The 13414-nt window shown below is 37.6% G+C and overlaps 1 protein-coding gene across 1 annotated transcript in view; it reads right to left on the bottom strand.

The window, feature by feature from the left end:
• The window catches only part of RAB18 (RAB18, member RAS oncogene family), a 34916-nt gene that overhangs the window by 3956 nt on the left and 17546 nt on the right, over positions 1-13414 (bottom strand). Inside the window, exons 3-6 of the mRNA XM_081229488.1 lie at positions 8508-8569; positions 4509-4581; positions 3076-3194; positions 2936-3002 (exon numbers count right to left, since the gene is read on the bottom strand). Of these exons, the coding sequence (XP_081085614.1) occupies positions 2936-3002; positions 3076-3194; positions 4509-4581; positions 8508-8569 (321 nt within the window). The remainder of the gene's footprint in view (positions 1-2935; positions 3003-3075; positions 3195-4508; positions 4582-8507; positions 8570-13414) is intronic.

Raw genomic sequence — 13414 nt, 5'->3', positions numbered from 1 at the left:
GCCCTACTCAAATACTACGCCAAAGTTCTTTCCTTAATTTTTTTAGTTCTTAAAATTAGCCCCTGAAGCAGGTATCATTCCCATTTTAGAATAAGGAAATCTAGGCTCTAAGTTAAACAATCTGGTTGCTCTGTGCCTGTGACCCAGCAGCTATAGGTGGTTGCATAAATGACATACAACCATGAACACTAGTCCCATTTTAAATTTATGCTCATGAGATGCATGTGGACACTTAGCACTGCTCCCCAATCCTGTATTTCCCCAGTGACTACCTTTTTTTCCAGTCTGAGATGACTATTTATTCCGTCATCTTAAAGCTCCTCTACCTCAGCTCATGATCTAGCTCTATATTGAGAAAAACAGAAACAACCTGGCAAGAACTACTGATCATCCCACTAACAGGGTTACCAGCCAATCTACATCTGTATCCTTAGGCTTTGCCTTCACTCCTGTTACAACGGGTGAACCATCCCGGCTGCCATCCGAGGCCCCCCTTTGTCCAGTTCCCGGGATCCCACCCCTTCTCATTCACTGAAAAATCATGTGCCCTCTCTACTGGATTATACCAGTCAGCTTAAAAGCCCACCAAAATTATTGTCTGTCTTATTCAACACCCACCCGCCCAACCAACCAACCTGCCCTCCGGCCCACACCTCCTCCAGTAGCCACCTGGTTTCTCTACTCTCTCAAAACAAAACTGTCACAAAGAGCTGTCCATATAAGTTGTTTCCACTTTATCTCAAAATTTTCTTCAAACTACTCTGATTAGACTTTTGTTCCCACCACTCCATGGAAACTATTCTTTTAAAGACTACCAACAGCCTCTGCCTTGTCAAATCCAACGTCCTTTTCTCATTTGACACCTTGCAGCATTTGATGCGGCTGACCGCTTTCTTCCTTTAAACACTTTGTTCACGTGACTTGCAGGACACTGAACACTCCTGGTACTCCTCTCTCACTGGCATATCGTTCACGGCCTTACTTGCTGGCACCTCCTCTTCCTGCTGACTTCTGACTGTTGGAGTGCCCCAGGGTTCAGTCTTCAGCCCTTTTCTATCCAGTTTTTCCTGTAGTGATTGCTCCAATCCCATGACTTTAAATGCCACCTAAATGCCAATGACCACGATGTCCACTGGTTGTCTGAAAGACAGGTCTCATGTCTAAGCAGAAATCGTGATTCCCTATTCCTCTGCCTAAACCTGTTCTTATCTCAGACTTCCACATCTCAGTTACGGCACCACCATTCACCTAGCTGCTCATGCCAGAGACTTGAACTTATCCTGATTTTTGCTGTCTTACCCTCCACACCCAACCTATCTGCTGTCAGCTCTACCCTCAAAGCGTCTCCTGGATCTGCCAACTTCCCACCACCCACGACTGCCACCACAGTCAGCGCCACCAGCATCCCTCATCTAGGCCACTGTAAGAGAATAACCAGCCTCTTGCTTCTGCTTCTCACAGGCCATTTTCTACACAAATGAGTCTCTTTAAAAGAATATCAAATCACAGCACTACTCCCTTGCTTTCCACCTTGCTTAGAATAAAATTCATTTCTTTACCATATCCTAGGAGGTCCAACATGACCTCTTAAGATCTCTTGTCCCATCATCACCACCCTTTCCTCCAGCACACACTATGCTCCAGCCCACAAGCTTTCTTCCTGTTGCTCAGACACACTAAGCTGGTTCCTACCTCAGGAAATACTTGTTATGCTCTCAGCCTGAGACGCTCTCCGTCTTGATCTTCATACCACGAATTCTTGCTCAAATGGCACTCTCTCAAAGAACTTTTCCTTATTACCTCCCACCCTGGTCATTCTCTCTCCCCTTACTATGTTTTATTTCCTGCATAGCACTACTTACTTATACAAGTCTGTTTCCCAGCCTGGAATGTAAACTCCCTGAGGACAGGAAGTTGGACCATTTTGTTGTTGTATCCTCAGTGTTCAATAAATATTAATTGAACAAGCTAACATATAAAAATGAAAGACACCTAGCAAGTAAGCAGTAGAGATACTACTCAATCCCCTTCTAAAATTCCCTATACCTTCCACTTACACCACCCCACTTCTCTTTATATGTGATGTTCTCGCATTTCCATTTCCTGATTCCTACTAGGTTCTAATACAGTGGAATAGCTAAAACAGTAATTCCTAAGGCTGGCTTCACATCAGAATCAACTAGTGTGTTTCTTATAAACTGCCTTCGAGGCTCTGTTTCATACCTGTGATAAGTAAGGCCCAGAGAGTGCGCCACCAGGGAAGCCCAGAGCTGTAATTTTTAAAAGCTCCCAACTGGTAGAGGCAGCCCACTATGCCAGACAAGGGGTCAACAAACGTCTTCTGTAAGTGGCTAGAGAGTAATTATTTTAGGCTTTGATGCCATACTGCCTCTACTGTAATGACTGAACTCTGCCATGAAGCACAAAGGCAGCCATAGACAGCAACGCAGATGAGCGGGCATGGTGTGTTCCCATACGAACAGTGGGGCCACATCTGGCCCGTGCTGTATTTGCCAACACTTGCTCTACCGTGCTTCTCACACATTAACGTGCATACAGATCACATGAACATCTTTCTCAAATGCAGATTCTAATTCAGAAAAACTGGGCTAGGGTCTGAAATGAAGCATTTCTAACAAGCTCTCAGGTGGTGCCACTGCTGCCAGCACATGAACCAGCAGGTATGACTGCAGGGCTGGGTTCCTGGCTTTACTGAAGGAGAGGAATGGTGTGACTGTGCTCTGTCAGGCTTCACATGATGTGATCCTATTCTTTTTCACAGAAAGAAAAATAAGGAACCTGGTTCTACAGTTGGTTAGTTTTATAGCACAAGCTATATACACACATTTTATGGTTCATAAAGAGAACAATGTAACAGAAACTCCATTTAAAAACTCTTCATTAATAATGAAAAGATAAAGATTTACACACCTACCTATAAATAACATGGAATGCTTCCGTGCAAACTTCAGGCCTTCATTTCTATCAACTTCACGATTTTCCTAAAAGGTAAATCAAAGATTAAGAAAAGCTACCAAAATATAGAGCCAAACTGCCAAGTGTCTGACTTCTCACCTTATCAATTTTATTTCCAACCAGCATGTTTACTATGTCATTTCTCGTGCAGTACGTTTCCAACTCATTTAACCAATTATCCAGTTTAACAAAGGTGTCTCTTCTTGTGACATCATAAACTAAAATAAAAAGAATCATTTATTAAATAAATATCAAAAGTAAGAAACAATGACATTACACTTCTGATATGTACTAGGAACTGACATTACTATACAGACAAGTCTGTTTTTTAAGCCTTCAATGCTTAAAAATCAGTGCCTACTGATCCAGATGGAAGAAACAAGTGTATTTTTAAAAAATATATATGCATTTACATACATACTTCAACTTTATTTACATATGTTGTGAGAGAAATGAAATTATATCCTATGTGATAACTGAAAATTAAGCAAAACAACAGCTGTCTCCATTTATAACAATAAAAAAAGTTTGAAAACCAAAAGGTGTTTAGATTCAAATCTGTGGCAAAATACCAAAAAAATTTACATAAATTTCAACATCTATGACCCTGTTATTTTATTTCTCACAAGGACCAGAATTTGAAATTTTGAAAAAACATGTAAAGTTAGTGGGTGGAATCCTGATCGTCTTCCTCTGTTTTCACTTTCATCTCACATCACTCTGCATTATACTAAATAAAGAGCTTATTAATTTAAAGTGTTTTCTAAACTTAGGAGATGCTGAACCAAAACTATGAGAGTCACTGTCAAATTAACAGAAATGAAACCAAAGCCTCACAAGTCATGATATATAAAAAGAGATTTCTCCCTACAATTGATCAATATTCATTTTAAACAGTTTCTCAGGAATATTAAGAACAAGCACTTTTCAATAAATTATATTGAAAATCCACACTTGGTTTTTAAGTTCTGTGTGATTATAAATCAATAGTACTAAGTGCTTTGTGCTATTTTTCAAGACTAATAAAACAGATTCTGCTAAGCAACCAACACTCTCCTTTTATAATCTGGCAGTAAATATTTGTAAGCTGCTGACCGAAGATTGGTTTCTGGTAATACTCTAAGACAGACCAGTGACAGGAGGACTGGTCCTCAATTATGTCCTCAGCAACACGTGCTTTTAAACCAGATAAATTATAGGGGTGTTTTATTTTAGGTAAGCGATTTTTAGGTTGTACTTTAAAAAATGTTCTCTATGTATCTTCTTTCAGGAAAATGCATAAATCCAAACCACTCCTTAGTACATGTTTCTGATCTTTATTTTTTAATTGCTAGACAAAGGGCTGAGACAAAATTTTAAAAGTTTAAATATTCATTAATATTACATGAAGTTAATATAACTTCAAGTCACATAAAAGTAGCCCTAAAGAAAAATGAAACAAAAACTTATTGACCTTCACAAACAAGGAAAATTAGAAATTCCCCAGTAATAAAACAATATTTTTTAAACAGTATAATAAAGTAAAACCTTACCTAATATAACACCCTGTGCACCTCTATAATAGCTGGGAGTTAATGTTCTGAACCTTTCTTGACCAGCAGTATCCTAAAAGTGGCAATCAATTATTATTAAACAAAACAAAGTATAAATAAAAGCCTTCAACATACTAATTTAAGAGCAGAAAGTTGAACAGCATTATTAAAATATCAAGCTCATTTAAAACTTAAAATTTAAATAAGACATGTTTCTTTTTTTTACTGACAAATGTAACATAAAAACTAACAAATGCCGCCTCATCTCTAGAAAAAATGTAACAAAGTATAGGTTTTCTACCATTTTGAATTTAAGATTTTTATTACACATGAAACCCATTTCATTGAAAGCCACTGTTCTCAACTCCGGTGGCACAATAAAATTTCCTGGGAAATGAAAAATACAGACGCCTAGCTTGAACCCATGAAGATTCTGACTTAACTAGGGTATGACAGAAGTTTTAATACTCTTCCCACCAGGTGATTCTGACATAGAATCAAGGTTGAGAACCAATGATTTAAAGAGAATTACAGGGGTGTTTTATTTTAAGTAGGCAATTTTTAGGTTGTACTTTAAAAAATGTTTTCTATGTATCTTCTTTCAGGAAAATGCATTAAAACCAAACCACTCCTTATTACATTTCTGACTCATATTAGGGGTAATGAATATAAGATGTACACAAGCTAGGAAATGTAAATTTCACAAGGAAGGGACCACATCTGCTCAATCACCGGTTTAACCCCAGAGCCCAGAGAAATTCCTGCCATAGAATAGTTGCTCAACTTCTGTTGAAAAAAAAAAAGGAGTAAACTAATTAACAAGTCTCTTCTTCTGGGCCTGGTTCCTTCTGTCTTCTTTCTACCATCCTCAGACTGTGGCTCACGTCTACCTAAGATTAAGCAAAGCAGCAGTTGGTAAACTGCTGCCTCTACCCACGACCTGTTTCATTATATGTTTTTATTAAATAAAGTTTTCCTGGAACACAGCCAGGCCCATTCACTTATGTACTGCTGTACGGCCCACCTTGGGGTTGAACTAAATATTTTCCAGTCTTTTAAGAAAAAGTTTGCAGTCTGCTAATGTAAAATAACCGGAAGAAAAGTAAACACATATATCAAATGTCAACAACTGCCAGTCCCATGGTTGTGAGTTTAGCTATGGTGCAAGCAGAAGCTCAGATGGATCAGAATTTATAATAACTATATAATTTATATGTTTAAATAGTCAGAAGTTAGATCTTGGCTTGTCTTCAAAACAGGAATTTGCAGTAAGTAATAACATCTTTGTAAGATAAAGGAAGCAGAGCTTATTATATGTGGTTTTATTTTCTGATGGGAGAAGAGAGGATTATTAAAGACAGAAACGGACAAAGCTGGAAAGGATCTAGAAAGGCTAAATGACAGAATGTGGGGAGTAGAAGTGAGGGAAGGATGCAGAGAAAAACCACCTCGGAGGTGGGTGCCAAGTAGGCCATGCTGTGTGTGCCGCACTTTCGGGGGCACAGGAGGCAGGGCTGTGCCTGACTGATCTGTTTGAAGAATCCTGGAAGGAGCATCCAAGTGGGAGAGGAGCTGATTTTATTTACATGAAGTAGATTCATGTATTTCTAATACTGAGTGAGAAGGCCTTCCTAAATATGACATGACATCCAGATGCATGAAGAAAATAACTGATTTAATCATGTGAGTACTAAACCCTTGGTATGGCAAGAACACCCCTCCCCAACACCATGCTCTCTCCCCGCCCCCACCCCAACACTCATCCTCAACAAGATTTGAAAGTAAATGACAAACTAGGGGAAAAAATCTGCAGCATATGACAGAGTTAGTATTACACACACACACAAGAACATTAATGTATACTCCTCTTAAATAAGATTTTAAAGACAAATGACAGAGTGGAAAAAGTGTGGCGTATGACAAAAAGCTAGTATTTTTATTATATAAAGACTTTAACCATGAAAAAGATGAACACTAATATAAAAAGGGCAAAGCATATAAGAGAAAATTCATTAAAATATAATCAATAAATATGTAAGAAAAAATCTCACTAATCAAAAGAAATGCAAAACAAGTGAAAAATTATTACTCAGAAAGGCAAAAATGAGAAAGATTAACAATATAGAGTACAGAAGACCTTTTTCCTATACCCCAATGTTAAGTCTTCATATTCTTTGAGACAATAATTCAGCTTCTACGTATAAACTGTAAAGTAACTGGACAAGTACACACAGATGTAAAAATTAGTATGCTCATCACAGCACTTCTGATTTTTGTGAAAAACTATTAATGGTGTAAATATCTTTAAGATGGTCATTTAAACTGATGTACTTCTATATTTATTGACACAAAAATGTACACAGTGTGTTGGGGGGAGGGTGACAAGCAGGTGAATCCTTTCTTTCAGAAAGTTGCATATACAACACGTGTAACAATGTGCATGTGTCTGACATTTTATAGGATGTTCACTAAAATGCAGACATTGGTTAAAGATGAACGCTCTTTTCTATTAAGTTCATACTATTTTGATTATCCTTTTTAGAATGAAACTATATTATCCTTGCAGTCAGGAGAAGCCTCTCTTATTTAAAAAATATTTATAAGCCTATGATAAAGATGTCACTTCAGTAATACCTGCCAACCTTTTTATTGAGCAGGAACTAGAAAGTAAATTAAAAACAAACAAACAAAAAACCTCTTGTATGAAAGTAAGATCTCACAGCAGCCATCAAGCCTCAGATCCTATTCTAAATTGTATATGTCACAGCAGGAGCAAGGGCAGAAGAGGTAATAAATCAAACAAGAAAAACGTGGAAAATCAGGCTCCACTTCAGTACGGAAAGAAGGGAGCATTCTTAAACTTCAGTATATATTTTACTATGGTCTAGTTCAACATTTTCCAAATTGTTTCTTGTTAGACATTACTGTACTGATTGATATTAAACAGATTTTGGGGAAGGGACAAACAGGCTACCAATCATGTAAAGCATTGTATCTTAGAAAAAAACTGACAAAAAAAACATAAGACACACAGTCATTTGGAATAAAATGTGTGTAAGAAATAGTGTGCCATTCAGAGAATGCCATTAACATGAATGAGATCATACAATGCATGAACACTTGCTGTTTCAATCTGTAATTGATACCCACCCAGCCAGCATTTACTACTTAGCCACCAAAGTATGACTCAATTTGATGACTGCAGACCAGTTCTAGTATTATTATCGTGTTATAAAAATATACTTAGATATTTAACTATAGCATATGTGGGAATTAGCTGAGTATATTTTTATAAATTTTATATGTAATATATTTAATATATAAGGAATCATACTTAGATGGAGAGACAGAGATAGGAAGGAAGGAAGGAAGGAGAGGGGGAAAGAGGAGCATACAGATGCAGGCTGAGTAACCTGGATGTCCCAGCAGCTAGTGCTACCTTATTCAGCACTACCAGGAAGAGGTCTAGCTAGCAGAGAATGCGGATCAGAACAGCTGGGTTAACAGGCAAATGAAAAGACGCTAGTAAGTAAACACTCAGCATCAGTATTAAAAAAAATCCAGCGTTGGCAAGCTCAAATTTTATAGATATTTACACTAACAAACATGAAAAATCATTTTTTCTATCGCTTCGTTCCCTTCTCCCCAACAACTGCCTTTAGCATTAGTTCAGAGTAGGTTGTCTTTTCAAAACTTTAAAGAAACACATTCAATAACAATGATTCTCTCTGGCAGACGATGAATTTTTTAATACTCTGTTTTCAAATATTCTGAAGGGATTATATATTTTAAAAATCTGAGTAAGTAAAACAAGTCTCTGCCCGATTACAGAATTATAAGATATAACTATTTATGTCTATCCTTTAATCAACATCAAATCTCCCAAGTTATTAAACACACATTGCTCATTCAGCTCTAGAACACTACACACATCAATTTCTGCTTCTTCAAAAAGTACAAGTTTAATATTCACACAGAATACATTTTAAAAATTCTTACCCATATTGCAAGTTTAGCCTTATTTCCATCCACTGAAATTGTTTTCACCTTAAAGTCAACACCTTGGAAAAATGAAAATTTTGATAAGAATTCCAGTAAAACATACATTTAAAATCAATTACCAAGAAAATGAAGAAACAGAAAAGCCACTTTATTAAATGCCCAAATTCACATCCGAATTCTTAGAGTTATGGATGTGAAGATAAAAGAAAAAGTGTCACTAAAGTTTAGCAGCTTAGAATTTAATCGAGAAAAATGAAAACCAAATGCTTGCAAAATTTATTCACTTACCTGGACTTCTTGAAAAAGCAAACATTTTATTGAAAAAAATGAAAGTGTAAGGTGTAAGGCGGTGATCGACCCTGCACATTAAAAGCCAAGAGCTAGAGTTCACCGTGCTGATGTAGAGAAGATGTCTGGCTGACTGTGGGTTGGAGCACTTTCCCAGGGCCCCCTAAGCTATTATTAGGAGCGTTGTCCACAGCTGGCCAACACCTTAAGTCAGATTCTGGCTGTGGGCAGCTTGGAAGACTGGTAAAATTATAAAAGGGCCCCTCTTTCCTTGCCTTATGAATTCTTTGTTTTTGTTTGTTTTTATCCTAAAAAACAGTATTCATTTTATATAATTTTATCAATAATCACTTGCTACTGCACAATTGCAAAAAGAGAATTTACACACAAAAACGTTTATGCCCAATCCTTTAAGAATCTTCATAAGTTACAGAGGAGTGCTTGAAGAGCAGTGAAATCTGTATGTACTGATTTATATGAAGGGAAGACAAGTTCCGTAAGAAGTCACATTGGGCTCTACTACAGCAGCCCCCAAAACCTCTCCCTGCCCTGGAAAAGGACTTGACACATGCCACCTGGCTTAAATGAACAGTTAACTGCCCACATGTCTTAAAAGAGTATCAAAAATAATGTGCAGTCTATCCCACTGGCCAGAGGGAAAATATTAACTCAAGACACTTGGAAAGAAACTTTCAAAAGATTTTAGCTTATCACAATTAATTCAGAACAGCCACAACTAAGATGATATATATAAATGCTCAAATACTAAATGCTTCCTAGAACACCTGTCACCAATATGGAAATATATTAGTAATTCTTGGATGATTTCTGATAATCCATTACACAAATTAGGTAGTAAAAATGCATTTCAAAACATGCATTACACCAGGTCTTTCTGCATGCCAAAGATTAAAAAAAAACAGTTTGGTGTCTTGGGCTAAGGTGATAAAGAAGTTGATAAAGTCATTCCTAGAATGTCAGGCAACCATGAGTTAAAGGACAGTGGCAATTGCACAGTCCAAGGAAAACCTAAGTGTAGTTTCTTTGAGGCAAAACAAACAAAAAATTCTATATATTAAGTAAACTTGTATTTACCAGGTCTAGATAAAGAAATCTGCCACACCATTTTTATAAAAAATATGAAATTATTTACATTTTACTCATACAGCTTTAAAAAAAGACACCCAAACTTGAGAAAATGTGGATGAAGAAATGGTTCTGACTTGGTAGAGGTACTAAATGAAGGCCACTGGTAGACATCACAAAGAGACGGCCTGTCACACATGCTCCACAGTTAAATTCTCAAGGTTCTTCAGAGAAGATAGAAAGAACTTTTCTATTCTTAAACACCTAAGACAAATCTGCTCAAGGGCAGACTGCTACCAGCTAGTCTACCCAGGAAAAGAAACTCAATGTTCCCAGAATGTTTGTGTTCTCCTTCCCTCCCCCAATATCCTCTTTCTCTTTTATAATTTCCTGCATATATTTCTTGGCAGTCTAATGACTTTCTCTGTCATACGTATAATTTGCATGTCAATAACTGTCTCCAAGTTACTCTTCTGACATGTTAGATTTGAAAGCTACAGATAACACCCTCAGGAAACACTGCCCCTGGAGTCCTACCATCAAAGTCAAGAGACAGGCAACCTGAAAGGGTACCTCTCCTGGACACAGGACCTTCAGTTCTCATTCATCCTCCCTTGGTTCCTCTGGTGAATCTCCTGTGCAGACATTGATCTCTTTAGCTCTTTGATGCTCAAACTGCTTCTTCACCAAGTCTGGGTCTTCTGTTTTGCAAGTGGCTGTTAATTTGCCTTATGGGTGGCAGCAGTGGGAATGTTTTTGATAAATTTTATTTTGCCAACTTCTCACTACATTTGATTAAACTATCTTCTCAACCTCCTCATGTGGATGACAAACAAGGAGCTCATAATAGAAGCAGACTGTTTAGAAAAAAACACTCCTGTGTTTCTCCTCTACAACACTGAACACTTCTGTGGCCCAATACGTAGGGTTTTTCCCACAACTACCAATTCTTTGACTTTCCAGGGACACCAGCTGGGTGTCCCACAATTCAATGCAGTTCTGACACTATCTACCTGAAGTTAAGAGATAGATCCCACAGGGTAAGGGCGAAGTCCCACAAGACTGCCACACCCCCATTTCAGAGTCCAATCTCAAGTCCACGTTGTTACCTGTGCTTCTGACCAACTGGCTATAAATCAGAGGTTCCCATAATCCCTCCTCAATTAGATTAATTTGATATAGTAGCTCAAAGAACTCAGGAAAACAGTTTACTTACTTACTTGATTATCATTTTATTATAAAAGGATACAACCCAGGAACAGTCACAGGGAAGAGATCTGGGCACAGGGCAAGGTATGGGGAAGGAACACAGAGTTTTCATGCCCTCTCCAAGCATGCCATCCTTCCAGTACCTCCACATGTTCACCAACACAGAGCTCTCTGAACCTGTGGGGTTTTTTTATGGAGGCTTGACTGATTAAATCATTTCCCTTTGGTGATTAAACGAAACCTCCAGCCCCTCTCCGCACCCTGGAAGTGAGGGAGGTAAGATAGGGCTGAAAAGTTCCAACCCTCTAATTATTGGGTTGGCCAAAAAGTTTGTTTGGGTTTTCCATAGCATCTTACAGAAAAACCTGAACGAACTTTTGGGCCAACCCAATACATGGTTGGTTCTCCTGGCAACCAGCCTCTATGCTTAGGGGCTTTCTAGAAGTCACATCATTGACATAAACTCAGGTGTGGTTGAAAAAGGCTTGTTATGAAAATACAAAAGACATCCTGGGAATTCCCTGGCCGTCCAGTGGTTAGGACTTGGCGCTTTCACTGCCGGGGCCCAGGTTCATTCAGTCCCTGGTCGGGGAACTAAAATCCCATAAGCCACGTGGTGCAGCCAAAAAAGAAAAGAAAAACAAAAGACATCTTTAATGATTCTTATCACTTAAGAAAATCCATGGGGCTTCCCTGGTGGTGCAGTGGTTGCGAGTCCGCCTGCCGATGCAGGGGTCACGGGTTTGTGCCCCAGTCTGGGAAGATCCCACATGCCGCGGAGCGGCTGGGCCCGTGAGCCATGGCCGCTGAGCCTGCACATCCGGAGCCTGTGCTCCGCAGCGGGAGAGGCCGCAACAGTGAGAAGCCCACGTACCGCCGAAAAAAAAAAAAAAGAAAATCCAAGGGTTTTCAGAGTTCAGTGCTAGGAACCAAACATATATTTCTTATCATAAATTACAAAATCACAGAAGAACTGTCACTTCAGCTTTCTCTAGTTGTTCAGTTGGGCTTGCATTTTGAATACAATATTCAATTCTGTTCCTCTGCAGGAATGTTTTTATAGGCACATGCCTATTTTATGAAGGTTAAGTTAGTTAAAACTAGATAATATAACCAATTAAAGCCTTTGAAACAAGCAATAAGTGAGACATGAAAATTTACCAAAGATAATATCAACTACACTGTAAAGAAATACCAATGAATGGGAAGCCAGAACATATCAATGGAATCATCTGCCTTATCAAAAGAAAAACAAGCAATCAAGAGAAACTGACTCAGAACTAGCAAAGATGTTAAAACTAGCAAAGAAGGATATTAAAAACACATAACTGTATACCACGTGTTCAGAAAGTTAAGCTGACATGAGAGAGATTTTAAAAACCCATACCAAACATCTAGAGATGAAAATGACAATGTCTGAGATTAAAAAAAACCAAATACACAGGATGGGATTAACAGCAGATTAGACAATGCAGAAGAAAACACAAGTGAATACATAAGAAAAACCTGTAACTAACATCATACTCATTGGTGAAGAACTGAAAGCTTTTCCCACAGATCAGGACAAGATAAGGATGCATACTCTCACCACTTCTATTCTCAGAGTACTAGAAGTCCTAGCCAGAGCAATTAGGCAAGAAAAGGAAATAAAAGGCATCCATATTGGGAAGGAAGAAGTAAAATTATCTCTGTTCACGGACAACATTTCTTATATGTAGAAAATCCTAATGATTATATTCCATACGCATACAAAAACATTGTTAGAACTATTTAAGTGAATTCAGCAAAGTTGCAGGATATAAAATCAACATGCAAAACTCAGTTGCATTATACCCTAGTAATGAATAATCCAAAAAGAAAAATTTTAAATATCATTTCATTTACAATAGCATCAAAAAGAATAAAATACTTTTAAAATAGATGATGATGACGATGATAATAATAATAATAGTATTCAGGAATAAATTTAACCAAGTAGCTTTAATATTTATACACTGAAAACTACAAAACACTGCTGAAAGAAGTTAAAGAAGACACAAATAAGTGGAAAGACATGCTGTGTTCATGAGTTGGAAGGCTTAATATTGTGAAGATGACAATACTACCCAAAGCTATCTACAGATCCAACAGAATCCAATAAAAATTCTAATAGCTTTTTTTGCAGAATGGAAACGCTGACACTCAAATTTGTATAGAATTACAAGAGGCACTAAATAACAAAACAATATTGAAAAAAAAAGAATAGTTGGAGGACTCAAACTTTAAAACTTCAAAACTTACTACAAAACTACAATAATTAAAACAGTGGTACTAGCATTAAG

This window comes from Mesoplodon bidens (genome assembly GCF_964165515.1).
Source record: "Mesoplodon bidens genome assembly, chromosome: 3".
NCBI lineage: Eukaryota > Metazoa > Chordata > Mammalia > Artiodactyla > Ziphiidae > Mesoplodon > Mesoplodon bidens.
Note: the sequence above shows the minus strand (reverse complement) of the source record. Positions and strands in the feature narration are given on the sequence as shown.